Genomic DNA, 20,479 nt, shown 5'->3' on the forward strand with positions numbered 1-20,479 from the left:
ATCTCTAATTCTGTGAAATGATTATTCAGTTTCTGTGTGAATCAGGGCCCCTAAGACCCTTAGGTCCCATCAACTAAAAAGCAATTCTGTCTTCTTTCTTTCTCCTTATATTCATACTTTTTAGGTTTTTTTAAGATTTTTTATTTATTCATTTGAGAGAGAGAGCACGGGGTGGGGTCAGAGGGAGAGGGAGAAGTAGACGCCCCACTGAGCAGGGAGCCCACCCAGGGCTCTACCCGAGGACCCCAGGATCATGACCTGAGCTGAAGGCAGACACTCAACTGACTGAACCACCCAGGTGTCCCATCATGTTCATGCTCTTTAAGATGTCTTATTCTTTCTGACCAGATAAATTCTAAATGCCTATTGGCAAAAATATATAAGTACTGTAACCTAAAGAAAACAAGTTGTCCTTAAATGTCCTATTGGCATACTGGTACATGTCTTTCTTAATCTTTTGTACTGTTTCTAATTTTTTCACTATCATAAACAACACTTCTATGAACTTTGTGTATAAATCCTTATTGCTGGGGCGCCTGGGTGGCTCAGTCGTTAAGCGTCTGCCTTCGGCTCAGGTCATGATCCCGGGGTCCTGGGATGGAGCCCTGCATCGGGCTCCCTGCTCCGCGTGAAACCTGCTTCTCCCTCTCCCACTCTCCCTGCTTGTGTTCCCTCTCTCGCTGTATCCCTCTGTCGAATAAATAAATAAAATATTTAAAAAAATAAATCCTTATTGCCAGTTATTTCCTTAAGATACATCCTAGAGGGGCACCTGGGTGGCTCAGTCAAGCATCTGACTCTTGATCTCAGCTCAGGTCTTGATCTCAGGGTCTTGGTCTCCGGGTGGTAAGTTCAAGACCCGTGTTGGATTCAATGCTGGGTGTGGAGACTACTTAAAAAAAAAAAAAAAAGATAAATCCTAGAAAGGAATTGCTAATTCAAAAAGCTTATGGCTTTTCTTAAGGATTTAAATTCATCTTGCCAAACCGCATCCTGGAAAGAATGCACTAATTTATACTCCCAGCAGCAGAGACTTCTTTTAGATCCCACCACGGATTACAAGAGATCAGAATTCTCTTTTTTTCGGATGCCTGTACTCTGTTGTTATATCGGGGGCGGGGGGGTGGGGGGGGCGGACTGCTTTACTCGGCAGGGAGTCTGCTTCTCCCTCTGACCCTCCCCCCCTCATGTGCTCTCTCTCATTCTCTCTTTCAAATAAATAAATAAATAAAATATAAAAAAAAAAAAAGAAAAAGAAACATTCCCTGTATTTATCCGGACCTGCTATCAAGCCTAGGCCTCTGGATTGAGGCTAGAACAGGGAGGGGGACAGCCAGCTCTGGGCCCAGCCCCTGAGTGTTTGGGCTCCTGATGTCTCGCCCCCCCCAACCCCCCAGCTGCGCTACTGCTTGGGGAGGGCGCGCGTGTGTCCGCCTGGCATCAAGATGCCTTGCATTTGGCTTAGGTCTGAGGCTGGGGACTTGGCAAGCGGCTTGGATTCCAAGTCACTTCGCTGTGAGGATGCCACCGAGAGCGAGGAGGGGCAAGGTTAAGATTCGATTTCCCTCGCAAGGGCCTTTAGTGCTCCCGGGAGCCTTCCTTCTCTGGGAACCGAGCGGGAGGCAACTTTTTTGGTCAATTATTCGGAGGAGAGGTGAGCGCGAACGCTCGCCGACATCCTCCCGCGGCCCTCGGGCCCCAGTGGGCCCACCCCTACCCGGTCCTCCCGTGCCCGCCCCTGGGAGGCCGCCCCTCCCCCGAGGTGGGGAGGGTAGCGAGAACCGGGGGCCAACCGGCTCCTTCCTTCCGTCCCTCCCGCGCCGGCTCCCGCCCGCCGGCTCCGGGACCGCAGCCACGTCTGAAAGCGGCTCATTGTGTGCGCTCTTCCCCGGCCGGCGGCGCGCGGAGCAGCGGCTCGGGCAGCGCAGGGCTCGCGCGCAGGGGCGCGGGGGCGCGGGGGCGCGGCGCCCGGCCCGGGTGAGGCTCCGGGGCAGGAGTGCCCGAGTCTGTGTCTGGCTGTTGCCCCACACATACATCCCGTTCTTAAGACGCCTCTCCTTTTCCAGGACACTCCTGCCCCGTTTCCAGGTTCCCTCCGCCTTAGGTCTCCAGGTGCGTCCAACTATCTTGGGATCTGCTGATCTGCGCCCGTGCCTCTCAGAGCCTTCTCCCCGTGTCACTGGGTGCCCCTTACTAGCCTTGGGAGCCTACGGAGCACGTCAGCCCCTGCGGACTCTCCCAGCGAAGACACGGCTGGCTGCGGACTGGAACTTGGAAGAGGACACGTCGAGGAGCCTCTGTTGAGCCTCGGGAGAGTGGTGTCCGCCTCCCCGCCGCGCCAGTTCGGGCAGGGACGCCAGCTTTGGGGTACGTTCGTTGGTCCTCTCTCCGCACAGGATGCCCCCAGTCAGGGGCATGGAGCTTGTGGCCGGGGAGTCGGGTCTGGGGAGAAGGGCTGAGGGTGGTAGTTCTATCAGAACAGGGAAAGGACCTTGTAGCACCCCAGGCGGTGGTTCGAAAGTGTTGGGTCCTGCGGCTTCAGCTCACACGAGATTACTGCTGGGGATCGCTAAACCCTTGAAACATGAGATTCCAAGGGCATGGTATTAATCTAGAAAGCTTTCCGCCACGGAACTCTTGAGGAAAAGCAGCTTGGTGAGTGAATTTAGAACCATATGCTGCTGAATGGGAGTCTGGCGGCCCCTGTTTTCGGCTGCTGGATCTTGGGCAACAATAAAGACCTCCCTTGGCCTCAGCATAGGTGCCCCGGTACAAGTTAACCTTCTTTTCTGCCACCCCCTTGAACCGGAGGCATGAGGGTGGGAAAACTGAGGCCTAAAGAGCAGAAAGGATTTGGCTGCCCTGGGGCCGAGAGGGAGTAAGTGTGCCAAGTACCCGAGCTAATGGGAGTAGTGTGTGTGGCTCCTTGCGCGTTGGCTGTGCTAAGGGTTATATGGCTCTGGGTGCTCCTCTCGAGCCCGTGTGGTAGGTGCGGTGATTGCCGCCTTTACAAAGCAGCCAGCTGAAGCACCAAGACGTTAGGGGCGCCTTGCACACAGTCACACACCTCGCTGGCGTCCAGGCAGAATTTGAACCCAGGCCGGCTTCAGAAGCCAGTCTTCCAGGCATGTTTCACTGCTGCCTTGCATATCTGTGTTCTGCCCTGGCCTGGGCTTGGCCACGTTCTGTAGGGTGCAAGGTCACCTGAACCCCGCCGCTCTGTTGGGCTTGAGTGTTCCTTATGAAGAGGCTTTCGATTGGATCCGTAGAACATAGTTGTAACCCAGGATTTGGAGGATTTCTAAACGCGTACAAATGTGCTATATGACATTGTTCTAAGTGCTTTAGCAGTGGTAACTCATTGAATCTTCCAAATCAAGCCCTGACTTGCGAAATATTACTTCCCCTGTTTTATCTTTATCTTTATTTTTATTTATTTATTTTTAAAAGATTCTATTTATTTGACAGAGAGAGACACAGTGAGAGAGGGAACACAGGCAGGGGGAGTGGGAGAGGGAGAAGAAGGCTTCCCGCCGAGCAGGGAGCCCAATGCGGGGTTCGATCCCAGGACTCCGGGATCATGACCTGAGCCGAAGGCAGACGCTTAACGACTGAGCCTCCCAGGTGCCCCTTATTTTTATCTTTTTAAGGTAAGCTCTAGGCCCACCCTGGGCCTTGCTGAGATCAAGAGTGGCATGTTCCAAGGGCGGAGCCAGCCAGGTGAATTTCCCCCATTTTGTAGATTAAACAACAATAGGCACAGAGAGATTAAATAACCTGCCCAAGATCACACAGTAAATGATCAAATGGGGTTTATTAGCCACTGTGCCATCCCTACTCCCTGTCACGAGACAGAATCCTGCATCTAGAGGCGTCTGGGTGGCTCAGTCAGTTAATTGGCTGCCTTTGGCTGGGGTCATGATCCCAGGGTCCTGGGATTGAGCCCCACATTGGGCTCCTTGCTCAGCAGGGACCCTGCTTCTCCTGCTCCCTCTGCTGTTTACCCCACTTGTGCTCGCTGGCTCTCTCTCTCTCTCTGTCAAATAAATAAATAAATAAATAAAATCTTTTTTAAAAATCCTGCTTCTAGTCTAGTAAGGGGAGATAGGTACAGAAATGCATGAAAAAGAGTATTCCCCATGGTGATAGTCACATTGACAATGATTTCTCAATATCACCTAATACCCAGTCCTTGTTGAAGTTTCTTTTTTTTTTAAAGATTTTATTTATTTATTCATGAGAGACAGAGAAGAAGAGGGAGAAGCAGGCTCCCCACCGAGCAGGGAGCCCAATGCGGGACTCGATCCCAGGACTCTGGGATCATGACCTGAGCCGAAGGCAGACGCTTAACCATCTGAGCCATCCAGGTGCCCCCATGTTGAAATTTCTGAGTGCCTCAAAGATATCTTCTTGCACTTGGTTTGTTTGAGTCAGAATCCAAACAACATCTACACAGTGCATCTGGCTGTTACATGTTTTGAGCCATTTTCTTCTAAAACACCCCCTTTTTTTAATGTCATTGGATTCTAAGAATGATTTACTTTTCCAAAATAATAAATTAATCTAGGGGCGCCTGGGTGGCTCAGCCATTAAGTGTCTGCCTTTGGCTCAGGTCATGATTCCAGGGTCCTGGGACGGAACCCCACATCGGGCTCCCTGCTTGGCAGGAAGCCTGCTGCTCCCTCTCCTGCTCCCTCTCCCACTCCCCCTGCTTGTGTTCCCTCTCTCGCTGTGTCTCTCTCTGTGTCGAATAAATAAATAAAATCTTTTAAAAAATCATAGATTAATCAAAATAAAAGGTTAAAAAAATAAACCAGAGAACATTCCAGATTATCCCTATAAGAGTGCTCAATCAACACCTGGGGGAACACGGGGTACATGCTAAATGTGCACTCTCTTCCCCCATTCCCTACATGTGTTACTTCAGAAAAGAGGTGGGAGCCCCCAGACTTCAGGTCTTGCTAGCTGTAAGGTTCTATGATCGGGTCCTGTGCAAAGTGCATTTTGAGGATCCCGGAAGTTCAGAGCGAGGGAAAGGTGTTCTGTGTTATCTGGTCATTTGCTTTGAAATGCCTCCAGGGTAGCTCTGAGCCAAGGAGACTTGAGCAGTTTGATTTCATTTCCCAATAGATTCCTGCAGGCCAGTCTGCTTCCTCCAGAAGCATCTGGGCTGTTTGACCCCAGCTTCCCTGCCTCTGGCGGGTGCCACTGCTCATTAGGACTGGCAGAGAGATAGCAGATGTGGCCAGGGCTTGGGGCTGGGAATGTTTTCTGCCACAGCCTGGCCCAGCCCACAGCCCTGAGGCTGAAGGTGGGCTTGAGGATCTTCACATCTTCCAGTGCATAGGAGGTAATTCTCCAGCCAATGCCCCTGTCCTGTTCTGGCCAAGTGGTACTCAGGTCAGCTAGGAGATGGGTTTGCAGGCACTTCTCTTCTGGCAATGAAAGCTGGAGCAGGCAAATTCCACCTGTGCCTCCTGTCACCAATTTTATGATTACCAAAGTAATGCAAGTCTATCGTAGACTACCTGGAAAATGCAGCAAAGCACTAACAAGAAAAAAATTACCTGTAACGTGGCCATAGAAAGATAACCTTCTAATATTCAGGGGCGCCTGGGTGGCTCAGTTGGTTAAGCGTCTGCCTTCGGCTCAGGTCGTGATCCCGGGATACTGGATCCAGCCCAGAGTCGGGCTCCCTGCCCAGCAGAAAGTGCTTCTCCCTCTGCCCCTCCTGCCTGCCACTCCCCCCCTGCTTGTGCTGTCTTTCTCTCTCAAATAAATAAATAAAATCTTTTTTTTAAAGATAACTAATATTCAGTGTGCATCCTTCCAGATTTCTTCTATGTTTTTTTGGTGTGTGTTTTTTTTTAAAGATTTTATTTATTTATTTGAGGGAGAGAGGGCGAGTGAGAGAGCATGAATTGGGGCAGAGGGAGAGGGAGAAGCAGACTCCCCACTGAGCAGTGAGCCCGATGTGGGACTTGGTCCAAGGACCCTGAGATCATGACCTGAGCTGAAGGCAGATGCTTAACTGACTGAGCCACCCAGGCATCCCTGTGTATTATTTTTATAACAGCTTTATTGAGATACAATTCACAAACCGTAAGGTTCACCCTTTTAAAGTGTACAATTCACTGATGTACAGTATATTCAAAGTAGTGTGTTAATCACCTCAGGGGTCATCCATGTTACAGCACATATCAATACTTCATTCCTTTTTATTGCCAGATAATATTGAATTAGAGTTGATCCTTGAACAACATGGGTTTAAACTGTGTGGGTCCAGCTATATACAAATTTTTTCAATAAATATAGTACATTGTTGTAAATGTATTTTCTCTTCCTTATGATTTTCTTTTGTCTAGTTTAATATAATATATATACAAAATATGGGTTAATTGACTGTTAATGTCAAGGTCAGCGGTAGGTTATTAATAGCTAAATTTTCCAGGACTCAAAAGTTACACGTGGATTTTCGACTGTGTGAAGGTCAATTCCCCAAATTCTGCATTGCTCAAGGGTCAACTGTACATGGATATACCACATTTTGTTTATCCATTCATCAATTGATAGACATTTGGGATGTTTCCACTCTGAGGCCATTATGAATAATGCTGCTATGAAAGTTTATGAACAAGTTTTTTGTGTGGACATGTGTTTTCAGTCTTCTTAGATATGTATTCTACTTTTTTAAAGATTTATTTGAGACAGTGAGTACAGGTGTACAGGCGTGTGAGGGGGGAGGGGCAGAGGGAGAAGGAGAAGCAGTCTCCCTGATGAGCAGGGAGCCCTATGCGGGGCTCGATCCCAGGACCCTGAGTTCATGACCTGAGCGGAAGGCAGCCACTTACCCCACTGAGCCACCAGACGCCCCTGGGATATGTATTTTAGTTGGGCATTGCTGCATCACATGGTAACCCTATGTTTAACCTTTTTTTTTTTTAAAGGTTTTATTTATTTATTTGAGAGAGAGAGAGAGAATGAGAGATAGAGAGCACAAGAGGGAAGAGGGTCAGAGGGAGAAGCAGACTCCCTGCTGAGCAGGGAGCCCGATGCGGGACTCGATCCCAGGACTCCAGGATCATGACCTGAGCCGAAGGCTTAACCAACTGAGCCACCCAGGCACCCCTATGTTTAACCTTTTGAGGAACTACCTGTTTTCTGCAGCAGCTGCACCACTTTCCATCCCCCACAGCAGTGTACAAGGGTTCTGATTTCCCCACCTTCTCATTAATACTGGTTATTATCTACCTTTTTGTTTATAACCAACCTAGTTGATGGGACATCCTCTCTCATTCTAGTTTTGATTGGCATTTCCCTAATGACTAAAATTGGCAAGCATCGTTTCATGCACTTCTAGGCAATTTGTATATCTTTGGGAAAATGTCTACTCAAAGCTTTTGCCCATTTTTAACTAGGGTTGTTTGTCTTCTATTATTGAATTGTAAGAGCTCTTTATATACTGGGTCCCTTGCTATACATATGATTTGCAAGTATTTTCTCCCACCTGGGGGTATCCTTTCACCTTCTTGTGCTTTGTGGGTACTTTAGGCAAGTTTCTTAATCTTTTTTAAACCTTAGTTTCCTTATCTTTAGAATAGGGAGGAGTGTCAGATCCACGTCATAGGGTTGTTGTAAGGATTAAATTGGAAAATGGGGGGGGGGAGTCTTGGCATATAGGAAGCCCTCAACAGGTGGTATTTACTGTGTTCCATGTATCCAGGCCACTGTTAACATTCATCTTCCTTCTCCTTTCCTCTTTCTCTCTTTCTCTTTTCTTTTCTCTTTCCTTCCTTTTTAAGCCTTCTCCCTAACAGATGCCCTGGGCTCCACTAGAGCTGGTTTGCCCTCAGGGGTGGCCCTTGATGCCAAGAGTCTACTGATCCCTCATCTGGAATTTGTTTTCTCTAATCTTTGGGATTCCTGAACAGGATGGCCTCCAGCGGATGCCAAACAGAGAAATCTGAGCCATGAATTTGTACCTAGTATTACATTTCACTCCCTTAGATAGCCTGCCAGGGCTGGAAGAGGCTGCTGAGTGAGGGGCATGCAGAGCTGGGGTACAGGTGAGGGTTTCCCAGAGAGCTGGGTTCCTGGGTTCAGGTTCACCCCCCTCCTACAGCCCTGAAGCTCAGATTTCCCATCTGCCAATCAGATAGAACAATATCTCCTTCCTATGTCTCTCAGGCCAACAAAACAGTCAGGGATATTTAGAAGATACTGTCATTTTAAAATGCTCAGGGGGCACCAGGGTGGCTCAGTCGGTGAAACATCAGACTCGGGATCACAGCTCAGGTCTTACCTCAGGGTTGTGGGTTTGAGCCCTGTGTTGGGCTCCACGTGGAGCCTACTTAAAAAAATATAAATAAATATAAATGTAAAATGCTTAGCATGAAGAAATGTGGGATACGTGGGGAATTCCTCCCTTTGGATCTGGATCACAGAGTATCTGACTTCAATTAGGCAAATATTTATTAATATCATCTACTCGTTCAGTCTTTGGGACATTCCTGGACATGACACTTACTGTGTGTCTTAGTCAGGATTCTTGACTTTTTTTTTTTTTAAGATTTTATTTATTTACTTGTCCGAGAGAGAGAGAGCACAAGCAGGGGGAGCAGCAGAGGGAGAAGCAAGCTCCCTCCTGAGCAAGGAGCCCAACGTGGGACTCGATCCCAGGACCCTGGGATCATGACCCAAGCCAGAGGCAGACACTTAACCGACTGAGCCACCCAGCCGCCCTGGGATTCTTGACTCTTTATTGAAATACAACATACATACAGAAAAGAGCACAAGTCATAAAAATACAGCTTGATGACACACCCAGGTATTTAGCACCTCATCAAGAAACACAGCATGACCAGCCCCCAGAAGCTCCGTCTTTGCTCCTGACAGTTCTGCCCTCACCCCATCCCCCCAAGGGAACCCACTCTCCAATCAAACACTTGGTTGTAAATGGCAGAAACTGAAGTCACGCTGGCTTGATGAAAAATGGAGCATTTTCCCTAACTGGGCAGTCCATGAGTGAATCTTGTCCAGCTGGATCCAGATGCTACCAGCTGCTCACGGGTTCTCAGACTTTCCTTCCCTGTTCAATTGTCTTCAGTGTTGGCTTTACACCCAGGCAGTTTCCCTCTTCCCTGCAGAGCTACAAAAATCCTGGGATTGGACTTGGGGCAGATGTCCATTGCTAAGCCCATCACTTGGTTGGGGGATAGTGTATGGAATATAGAGATGACCCAGGCTTGAGACACCTGACTCCCTAAGAACCACGAAGTGGGCGGTCAGCCCCATGCAAACCACATGTACTTTGTGTGAGTGAGGGTGGTTCCTCAAAAACAAATCTAGAGGCCGTTAGCAGAATAAGAAGGAACAAGAACCGAGTGGACCCAAGCAAACCCTGTCTAGTGCAACAACCTGTTGCAGGACTGAGCCCCACACCGGGTGCCTGGGAACAGACACATTCATTTGCAAAACTGCCAGTCTTGACCCTCAGGTTGCTCACAGGCAAGAAGGGGAGGCAAAGTGTCACTCAGGGCAGAGTGATGCATGCCTTGAAAGAGGCACAGGTGAGGTGTCTTAGGAGGAAGCTGAGATGACTCCTGGGGGGAGTCAGGGCTGGACACTTACAGCAGAGCAGAGGAGAACATGGAGTAATGATTCCCGATGATCTGACACAAAGGGCGCTGGGGGGAATTATGGGAAGTGAGGTTGGAAAGCGGAAGGTTGCTGAGTAGGAGAATGACAGGATTAAATACAGCGTAGGCAGCTCTGGTGGCTCTATGCAGTATGAAATGCAGGGAGACTGGCTGGGGGATTTTTCCAGAATCCAGGAGAGAAATATGCATGCCAGGACTAGCATGACCCTCCTGGCACTGGATAGTTGGGCCACTCACTTAGACCACCATCTGCTCCCTTGGCCACTTCATGGGTGGGTCTTTGAGGTTCCTAGCTAGATTGTGAGCCCTGCTAGGGTATCAGCGTTGGACGTTCACCGTTTGACCTCCTGGATTGATCCTCTTGATTTCTTTTGTCTGTTTTGCGTCTTTTATCCATCACTGATCTTTTTGTTCTACCTTCTCTACTTCTTCAATTTATCTTTCAACCCTACATTTTAATCTCTAGGGCAACTTAACTCCAGGGAAAACAAAGGGTTATACAACAAAGGAAATGTGCTCCTAGCGCACTGTGTGCTTCAGCTCTTCTACAAATGATCCGCACTCGTCCTCGAGTTCCAGTAATAGGATCAGATGTCAGTTCCATATTGTGTAAGTCACCTAAGAAAACCTCTGGTTTCCCCGGAGGGCTGATAGCAACACATCGGTGGCCTACAGTCAAGATCCTCCCTAGCCAGGAAGGGGCTGGGCTGGCCATGGCAACTGTGTTTGGGCCAAAGACCAGGGTTGAGTGCTCTGCAGGGATTTCCCAGGAATGGGAGAGTCCAGCTGACTGTAATTGGAATGTGCCAGGAACTTAAGAGACGGAAGTCCTGGGTTGGGGCTCCCACTGCCTGCCCTCCACGCACTCTGGCAGCCTCCGGATAAGTGGGATCTGCTCACAATTTCGTCCTGGCTTCTCCTGTTGGTGACACGAGCAGGGGAGGGTCTTCAAGGGGAGCAAAGGCCATGAAAGCAAGGAGGAAACTTTCAGGCCCCTACCTTCCAAAGCAGCTCTTCCTTGAGATTGTGGCAAGAGCAAGCAACAGGTGCAAGGAGGGAAAAACTCTGGGACCTCGGGGTGCGTGAGCTTGGCTCAGTGCCCCCTTCAGTCTGCCGGACAAGTGTGATATTCTTAAGATCTATTAAAGGACCCGGGGGTGGACCCAGGAGATGCTGGGATTGCAGATGTAGGTGACCTCAGGGTGTCTTATCGGGTGGACACCTTCCCTGGTGCCTCCTCTCCCAGCACAGCACCCCCAGCAGGAGCACGGGGTGGATGGATGGCACTAGCAAGCCCTCCCTCATCTGTGTTGGTAGCAGCTTCTTCGAGACAAGCCCAAGAGGCTCAATGTTACCATCCAAATTTTACAGAAGAGGAAAACAGCCTTGGAGATGTCAAGTCATTTGCCCCAGGTTTCAGAGCTCCTAAGTGGCATCAGAGGGCTCATGGTAGTCCATTCTCCACCCAGCAGGGGACACCATCAGTTCACACCCACTTGGAAAAATGTGCTCAGGGGCTGGGCGGCTCTGTTCCCACCTGCAGGGAACTTTCTGTCCGTCTGGGAATGCAAAGCCCTCCCACTGTCAGGCTATCTTCTCCTGTGAGGCTCTGACCCAGCCTCCCTCCTGCTCTCAGGCCCTGAAAAACCTGCAGGCATCTTCCATGGATTGTGATTGAGGTGGGCAGCTCTCCCAGCAGCCCTGGGCTACAGTGAGTAACCTCAGCGTGGAAAAGGGCAAATGGTGGCCCGGAGCCTGACTGCCGTCACCTCTCCCTATACTGCTTTCTTCTGCACATTCCCACAGCTCCAGAAGGGTACCCTCCCTCTGCAGTTCATGCGTCTTGTAGCACTTTACTTCCTGTAGATAGCAACGTTTGGTGTGCTTTGTCTATGTTATTTATTTACTTTTTAATAATGAAAGCTGAATCTGCTTGTTTAAAAGAAGTCAGACAACAGAAGCACAAGGGCAAGTTATCAGTTACCGAAGTTACGACGTGCCCCGCCCCCCAGGCTCATTCCATTACTCCAGTACCAATATTAATCCCCTTTTTACAGATGGGTAAACTGAGTTACAGACAGATTAATCGTTTGGTCCAGGATCACAGGCTAGGCAGCGGCTGAGCCTGGTGAGGGAGTCAAATCACCCACCAAGCTGTTGAGCTAAACAACCCAAACTTGTCTGCCTGAAAGGAATTCTGAAACAAAAGGTGGGAATTCTGTTTTAAAAATAATATTTCCCTCTCCAGAAAAAAAAAAAAGAGAAAGACGGGGGAGGGGAAGAGAGAGGGAGGCGGTGAGGACGAACATACATTTCCCACAGCATTCTGCAGCTGGCCTTTTGCTCTGCGTAGACTAGATCTTGGCTGATGGCTTAAAGTCATATTCTCGGGAGAGTGCCCAACTGAGACGGCCATAGTCCGGGGAGGCCCCCACAAGTCGGGTGGTCGAGTCCGGGGTGGGGGTGGGGGGCTGCTCCCTGCAAGCGCCCGGCGGGCGCTCGGGTGTGGCAGGGCGAGGGGGCCCGCGGTCCCTAACGACTGCGCTCTCCTCCCGCAGGCCCCCAGCCGGAGGCATGTGGCTGCCGCGCATCTCCAGCACGGCGGTGACCGTGCTCCTGCTGGCGCAGACTGGCATCCTGCTTTTCCTGGTCTCCTGGCCCAGGCCGCCGTCCCCAGCGGTCGGCAAAGAGCGGGTGCACGTGCTGGTGCTGTCCTCGTGGCGCTCGGGCTCGTCCTTCGTGGGCCAGCTCTTCAGCCAGCACCCCGACGTCTTCTACCTGATGGAGCCCGGGTGGCACGTGTGGACCACCCTGTCGCAGGGGAGCGCGCCGGCGCTGCACATGGCCGTGCGCGACGTGGTGCGCTCCGTCTTCCTGTGCGACCTGGACGTGTTCGACGCCTACCTGCCCTGGCGCCGCAACCTGTCGGACCTCTTCCAGTACGCGGTGAGCCGCGCGCTGTGCTCGCCGCCCGCCTGCAGCGCCTTCCCGCGCGGCGCCATCAGCAGCGAAGCGGTGTGCAAGCCGCTGTGCGCGCGGCAGCCCTTTAGCCTGGCCCAGGAGGCCTGCCGCGCCTACAGCCACGTGGTGCTCAAGGAGGTGCGCTTCTTCAACCTGCAGGTGCTCTACCAGCTGCTCAACGACCCCGCGCTCAACCTGCACATCGTGCACCTGGTGCGCGACCCGCGGGCCGTGCTGCGCTCGCGCGAGCAGACGGCCAAAGCGCTGGCGCGCGACAACGGGATCGTACTGGGCACCAATGGCACGTGGGTGGAGGCGGACCCCGGCCTGCGCGTGGTGCGCGAGGTGTGCCGCAGCCACGTGCGCATCGCCGAGGCTGCCACGCAGAAGCCGCCGCCCTTCCTGCAAGGCCGGTACCGCCTGGTGCGTTTCGAGGATCTGGCGCGGGCGCCGCTGCCCGAGATCCGCGCGCTCTACGCCTTCGCGGGCCTGCGCCTCACGCCGCAGCTCGAGGCCTGGATCCACAACATCACGCACGGGGCGGGGCCCGGCGCGCGCCGCGAGGCCTTCAAGACCTCGTCCAGGGACGCGGTCAATGTCTCCCAGGCCTGGCGCCACGCACTGCCCTTCGCCAAGATCCGCCGCGTGCAGGAGCTGTGTGCTGGCGCGCTGCAGCTGCTGGGCTACCGGCCCGTCGCCTCCGAGAGCGAGCAGCGCGACCTCGCCCTGGACCTGGTGCTGCCGCGCGGCCCTAGCAGCTTCAGCTGGGCGTCATCCACTGCAGCACACCCCTAACCTTAGCGGAGGCCCCCAGTTGTGGCGCTGGGGAGGGAGCCAGGCACACGGTGCGCAGGAGCTTGGGAGTCCTCCTCTGTAGTATGAATGGACTGAGTCCCCAAAGCTCCATGTTTCTTCTTGCTTCTGAATTTTCTTTTGAGTCCTCCTTAGCAGCTGGGTTCCCATCAGGCGCACACTTCATCGAAAGCAAAGCTGTGTCCACACTTCCTCTGGGCACAGGGAGTAATTTCAGACCACTTGGTTGCTTGCTCCTCGAGCCCTTTCTTCCTCGGTCTCTTTTCCTTTTGGTTGCATTGTCCAGCAGCTGAGGAGGGGGTCCCAGCCCTGCCTGGGAGCAGAGAAGAGGCACTGTGGTGAGCTGGCCCCTGAAGTCTGTATGCCACCCCCACCCCCACCCCTGCCAACACCCGCCCACACACACACACACACACACACACACACACACACACACACACACGCATTCCCGACTTTGGTCCCCCCATGTCCCACCACCACACTCTATCGGAGATGTTGGCGTTTATATTCACTCGTTTCTTTCAGAAAGAAATCAGACAAGATGCCTCTTCTCTTGTGGTCTCCCTGTAGCGTCTCTGCCCCATCTGCTGGGAGCCCACATACCCGCATCACCTGCCCCGCTTATTGGGGTGAACGTTTGATTTGTCTTGACAGTAACGATCCTACCTACATAAATAGACATAATAATCTTGTGATACTGGACTTTACAGTCTGTATAGTTTGACAAGCAAAATGCAAAACTGAAGGGGCTTGTCCAAGGTCACATGATAGGACGAAGGGAGGAGGGGGGTTTTGCTCTGAGGCTACAGTTGCAAGGAGAGGGTGAATCAGGCTGGCAAGAGACCTGTCTCCGTCATGAAGGAAGGTCAGATTTTTCCCAACTGTTTGCACGAGGGAAGAGCAAGCGGCCATGACTGGGGCCGCAGCTGCAGGATACAGGTGGTGATGAGGTGTCTGGGCCCAGAGTGCAGAACCTTAGAGAACCTCCCGTAAAAGCCTGGAGGGAGGCAATGAGGGGGAAAGGTAGAGGGAGAAAGGAAGAAGGGTGGGGGGAGCTCTCAGAACCTCGGGGAACAACAGGGACACAGAATTGAACACACACAAACTTTGGGGCATGGAGTTGGTGCTGGGACTGACAGTTGTCAGCATGAGTGTGCCCATTACCTCTGGAAATGAGTGGGCTGCCTCTCTCTGGCCATCAGTTGCTAGAAGGGATATTCTGGAGGTTGGTAGCTTCTTTTTCTCAGCCCAAGTGTGGCCTTGGATTGGTGGGACCTCGATTGTGGGCCCCCATCCTTGCTGCAGAGCAGGAGCTCACCCTCTCCCTCTGCTCCTTCCCCTGGTCCTGCTCAAGCTCTCTCTCAAATAAATAAATAAATCTTTTTTAAAAAGATTTTTCATTTATTTATTTGACACACAGAGAGAGAGCACAAGCAGGGGGAGCAGCAGGCAGGGGAGAAGCAGGCTCCCCGCTGAACAAAGAGCCGGATGCGGGGCTTGATCCCAGGATTCTGGGGTCATGACCTGAGCTGAAGGCAGCTGCTTAACTGACTGAGCCACCCCGACACCCCAAATAAAATCTTTAATAAAAAAAAACCCTGAATTTATCAATGGGGACTCTGCAACTTGGAAAGGCTCAGGTCACATAGCTTCATGTATGAGATAGACCTCAAACTCACATCTCTGACTTCAGTGCTTAACAGTTCTAACTGAACTGGGAATGAAGTAAAGGATCCCACTACAGGCTTGGAAAGCCAGATCACTTCCCGCAGTAATGACAGGGATCTCGAGGTGTGAGGGAGCGAGCCATCCTGGCATTTCGCTGGCATTTGGCTGCAAACATCTCAAGGACCGGAATGTTGAAGGGTATGGTATGCGGTAGGCTGGGGCACTGGGGTCCCTGCTGTTGACTCCTTTTCTCTCTGCCTGCCGTTCCTGTGCTGGCCGCTGGGGATAAAAGGAGCCTGCTGGTCTGCCTGGAAGGACTGCAGTGTCAAGTGGAGGAGTCAGCCTAGGAATGGTGCTGGACAATGTGGTATGTTCAGGCAAAGAGGATCAAGCAAGAGGTTCGTGGTGCCAGAGGCCAAGAATAGGAGACACTGATCCCTTGTGGGGTCCAGGAAGGCTTAGCCTGATAGTGGCATCACACAAGTTTCACTTGCCCCTGCTCCAGTCACAGATTGTATTGATGGCCACAATTAATGGTCTTTGCTGTGTGATTCATCCATTCTGGCTGGACCTCCCAGTTCCCAGAAAGCTCCCAGAAAGGGGATAACAGGCTCCCAGACTTCGCTCCCTGCATATAATGGACTCTGGGAAAGCCTCTGGGTGAGTTCCCTGGCATATTTACTTCAAAGCAAGCCTGGAGGTGAGCCCAAATCAGGTTTCAGGACAAGGACAGGCAGTACCCAATTGAGTACTTCAATGAGTCAGGCCAGTACAGACCCTGGGGACATACTGGGGGACAGAGCAGTCACAGACCTTGCCCTTGTGGGGAGGGCAGACCCAAAATAAATAGTCCCACAGATAAACATGCAAACATAAAATGTCAATTATGCTCTAAAGAAGAAATAAGAATAGGGAGAGGATGACCTACTTTACTATGGGGGGTCAGGAGGCCCTCTTTGGAGAGGAAGCATTGATTTGAATACATGAAGGATGAACAGGAGCTCATCAAGCACAGGGTGAAGAAAAGGAGCCAGAGAAAGAATGAGGGATTGGTCCGCTTGGAATCAAATTTCCTTGACAAAATTAAAAACTCACTCCTGGGAATTTAGGGTCATGAGATGAGAGAAGCCCTCAAGAGGTGACCAAGTTTGTGTGACTCTAGTAAAGATTGCTAGAAGTAGAAATGCTGGATCAAAGAGCATGTCTTTAAATGTGAAACTGCCAAATTACTCTAAAGACGGAGTAACAACTTATACCCTCCAGAATAGGGTCAAGGATGCCCTTCCCATCCCTCTCTCACTAACCACCCCCACCCCACCACCATCACCTGTACAGGGCAAATCAGTCCTTTAATTTTTACCCACGTGATGGAATATTATTCCGTGCTAAAAAGAAATGAGCTATCAAGCCATGAAAAGACATGGAGGAAACTGAAATGTCTATTACTAAGTGGGGAAAAAAAAAAAAGCCAATGTGAAGAAGTTACATCCTGTATAATTCCAACTATATGACATTCTGGAAAAGGCAAAACCATGGAGACAGTAAAAACATTAGTGGTGGGGCACCTGGGTGGCTTAGTTGGTTGGGCGTTTGCCTTCGGCTCAGGTCACGATCCCAGGGTCCTGGGATCGGGCCCCGCATCGGGCTCCCTGCTCCGTGGGAGGCCTGCTTCTCCCTCTCCCACTCCCCCTGCTTGTATTCCCTCTCTCGCTGTGTCTCTCTCTCTCTCAAATAAATAAAATCTTAAAAAAAAATAAAAAGATTAGTGGTTGCCAGGGAATGGGGAGGGGAGGGATGAATAGATGGAACACAGGGTTTTGGGGGCAATGAAAATACTCTCTACGAAACTATAGTGATGGGGATATGTCATTAACTATTTGTCCAAAACCATAGAATGTACAACACCAAAAGCAAACTCTAAGGTACGCTAAGGACTTTGGGTGATTATGATGTGTGCGTGTAGGTTCATTGTTGGTAACAAATGTACACCTCTGGTGAGTGATGTTGTTAATGGGGGAGGCCATGAATGTGTGAGGGCAGGAGGTGTATGTACCTCTCAATTTTGTTATAAACCTAAAACTGTTCTAAAAAAGTTAAATCTTTTAAAAAAAACTGCAGTAAAAGCATTGGTAGCCTCAGGAGGGTGTGAGAGTCTGCCAAAATGAGACGGTTTGGCCAACCACACAGAGACTGAAGCAATCACCTCAGACTGGACTTTGAATTTTCCTGGGATGGCAAGTCCTTCAGCCAACCAAGGGTTTTGTCCTTTGGGGTTAAGACTAGAGAACCTGGTTGGCCCTATAGTTCTGGTGCCATTCCGATCCCAGTCTCCAAGTCCTCTCGACCTCCATTCATTTGTTCAACATCCATAATGAATTGAGGACTGACCAGTGCAAAAGTAGGGCATAATCACTGGGATTAGGAATGTATGTGCATAGGGGTGTGAGTTGCAATTTTTAATGGGGTGATCAGGGTAGGTCTTAATGAGAAAGTGACATTTGAGCAAAGTCTTAAAGGAAGTGAGGCAGTTAATTAAGGGGTAACTACAGGTAGAGTGTCCCAGAGAAGGAAAAAGACAATACAGAAATCATAAGGAGGGAACCGATTTGGTATATTGAAAAAACAGCAAGGGGCTAGTGGGTCTGGTGCGGTGGGCCAAAGGAAGAGTGCCAGGAGATGAGAAGGTAAGAGAGAGGGGGTCAGATCATGTAGGACTTTGTAGGCTTTGGTAAGGACTTGGGCTTTTACTTGGAATGGGATAGAGGGTGTCCAAGGCCACTCTTGCTCTGTTTCACTCCTTGGTCAAACAAACAAATGTGCATATAATACCATATATGTGTATAATATGTTAGATATCTTAAAAATAATAGAAGTACCCAGTTAAATATTTCATTACAATATCACTGCCTATGTTAATATCCTGAATTAGTGTACTGTTTTGCAAGTTTTTAAACTGGATTTAAATTAATCACTGGGGGGCACCTGGCTGGCTCAGTTGAAAGAACATGTGACTCTCTATCTTAGGCTCATGAGTTTGAGCCCCACACTGAGTGTAGAGATTACTTACATAAAAAATAAAACTTAAAAAAATTAATCACACTGTGGCCTTCTTCTGCAACTTAGATTTCCTCCTCACCTTTATATTCCTGGGACTTAACATGTTGCTTGCCTTTTAAGTCATTTATTTCTACTACTGAATAGTATTTTATTGAAAATTACATCACAGTTTTTGGGGCACCTGGGTGGCTCAGTCGGTTGAGTGTCTGCCTTCGGCTCAGGTCATGATCCCAGGGTCCTGGGATGGAGCCCCGCGTTGGGCTCGCTGCTCATCAGGAAGCCTGCTTCTTCTCCCTCTCCCGCTCCCCCTGCTTGTGTTCCCTCTCTTGCTGTCTCTCTCTCTGTCAAATAAATAAATAAAAATCTTAAAAAAAGAAAGAAAAGAAAATTATATCACAGTTTTATTTACCCAGTCTTGTCTTGATGGACACCTGGCTTGTTTTCAGTTGCTTGCTATTACCATGGTACTAGGAACCATCATGTATGAATCTCCTGCTACAAATGCTATAGGATATTCATCTGGGAGTGACTTGCTGGATCATGAGAATCTTTATCCAACATTATTCCACAATGGTTGTTGTCAATTTACCCCTCTGGAGTTCCATTTGCTCTACAACCTCACCAACAACTGGCATTCTCAGACTTTAAATAATTTTTGGCTATTGGGTGGTTGGTAAATGATCTCATTGTGATTTCATTTTGTGTTTAGCTGATTAATAATGAGGTTAAGCTGGGGCGCCTGGGTGGCTCAGTTGGTTAAGCATCTGCCTTCAGCTCAGGTCATGATCCCAGCATCAGGTCATGATCCCAATGTCCTGGTGTCAAGCCCTGCACTGGGCTCTGTGCTCAGCAGGAAGCCTGCTTCTCCCTCTCCCTCTGCCTGCCTGTCTGCCTACTTGTGATCTCTCTCTCTCTCTCTGCCAAATAAATAAAATCTAAATAAATAAATAAAAATAAAAAATAAAAAAATGGACCCAGCATAAAATTTCTTTAAAAAAAATAACGAGGTTAAGCATCTTTTCCTATTTTTGTTGGCAATTTGTATTCTCTCTTTGATGAAGTACCTATTCAGGCCTTTTGTCTCTTTGTCATTTTCTTACTGAGTTTTAGTAGTGTTTTATAGATTCTGGATACTACTCCTTTGCCAGTTACATGTATCGCAAACATCTTTTCCCAGTTTGTGGCTTGTCTTTTTGCTGTTTTTATAATAACACCTGAATAACACAAGTTCTTAAAGTAGTTAAATTTATCAAGCCTTTCCTTTATAATCTTCACTTTTTCTATCTAGTTGAAAAGCTCCTTCACTATTATGAGGTTTATAATGATATTCAACATTGTCTTCTGAAAGTTTTATAGTTCTGCATCTCACTATAAGTGAAACAAGTGAGACAGGTGGTGGAGTTCTAAAAAGCAAACAAAAAACCTAGTTGCCTCATAATTTTCTTGCAGGCTTATGTTTTTCCTGGACTTCATATTGCCTTTCAGTTTTTTCCCATTAAGAGTAGAAACAGGTACCTTCTCTCTGTTATTAAAAATTTGAGCTTCTTCTTCTTTTTTAAGATTTTTATTTTTTATTTCACAGAGAGAGAGTATAAGCGGGGGGGGGGGGAGTGGCAGGCAGAGGGAGAGGGAGAAGATGTGGGACTCGATCCCAGAACCCTGGGATCATGACCCGAGCTGAAGACAGACGCTCAACCTCTGAGCCACCCAGGCACCCCCAAAATTTGAGCTTCTTAACCCTTTTGTCCCTAGCTTGAAAACAATTTCACTATTTTTCCTCAGGACACTCTTCTTTCTGTTCTAATCTGGTTAGGCAGCTGCTAGGACCTGTGCACAGAAGTCAGGCTAACACTCCTGGTTAAATCCATCATTTCTTGTATTCCATATCTTTCTCTTTCTTGGTTATCACTCCTCAACTTCACTGGAGGACATATTCAACTTCCTTAGAAAGAGCATATAAGGGGCACCTGGGTGGCTCAGTTGGTTAAATGACTGCCTTCGGCTCAGGTCATGATCCTGGAGTCCTGGGATCAAGTCCCGCATCGGGCTCCCTGCTCAGCAGGAAGTCTGCTTCTCCCTCTGACCCTCCCCCCTCTCGTGTTCTCTCTCTCATTCTCTCTCTCAAATAAATAAAAATCTTAAAAAAAAAAAGAAAGAGCATATAAAACATGCATTTTCTGAGTCCTGCAAATATGTCTTTTTTTAAAAAAATATTTTACTTATTTATTTGACAGAGAGGGAGAGAGAGAGAGCACAGGCAGGGGGAGTGGCATAGGGAGAGGGAGAAGCAGGCTCCCCACTGAGCAGGGAGCCCGATGTGG

The 20,479-nt window shown here is 49.5% G+C and overlaps 1 protein-coding gene across 3 annotated transcripts; it reads left to right on the top strand.

Moving 5' to 3' along the window:
• The first annotated feature begins 1,523 nt into the window (after window positions 1-1,523).
• On the top strand, window positions 1,524-13,743 carry CHST6 (carbohydrate sulfotransferase 6). 3 transcript variants are annotated; one of them, XM_027618795.1, is made up of 4 exons: window positions 1,890-2,367; window positions 10,126-10,268; window positions 11,717-11,868; window positions 12,218-13,743. In XM_027618795.1, exon 4 carries the CDS (start codon window positions 12,234-12,236, stop codon window positions 13,413-13,415), a length of 1,182 nt encoding a protein of 393 aa, XP_027474596.1. In that variant the 5' UTR covers window positions 1,890-2,367; window positions 10,126-10,268; window positions 11,717-11,868; window positions 12,218-12,233; the 3' UTR covers window positions 13,416-13,743. The 3 variants fall into 3 exon arrangements, with proteins under 3 accessions (XP_027474594.1, XP_027474596.1, XP_027474597.1); XM_027618793.1 differs by lacking the exons at window positions 10,126-10,268; window positions 11,717-11,868 and adding an exon at window positions 1,524-1,654 and having other exon boundaries at window positions 2,067-2,367; XM_027618796.1 differs by lacking the exon at window positions 10,126-10,268.
• The last annotated feature ends 6,736 nt before the right edge of the window (window positions 13,744-20,479 follow it).

The sequence above is a fragment of the Zalophus californianus genome, chromosome 17 (genome assembly GCF_009762305.2).
Source record: "Zalophus californianus isolate mZalCal1 chromosome 17, mZalCal1.pri.v2, whole genome shotgun sequence".
Lineage (NCBI taxonomy): Eukaryota > Metazoa > Chordata > Mammalia > Carnivora > Otariidae > Zalophus > Zalophus californianus.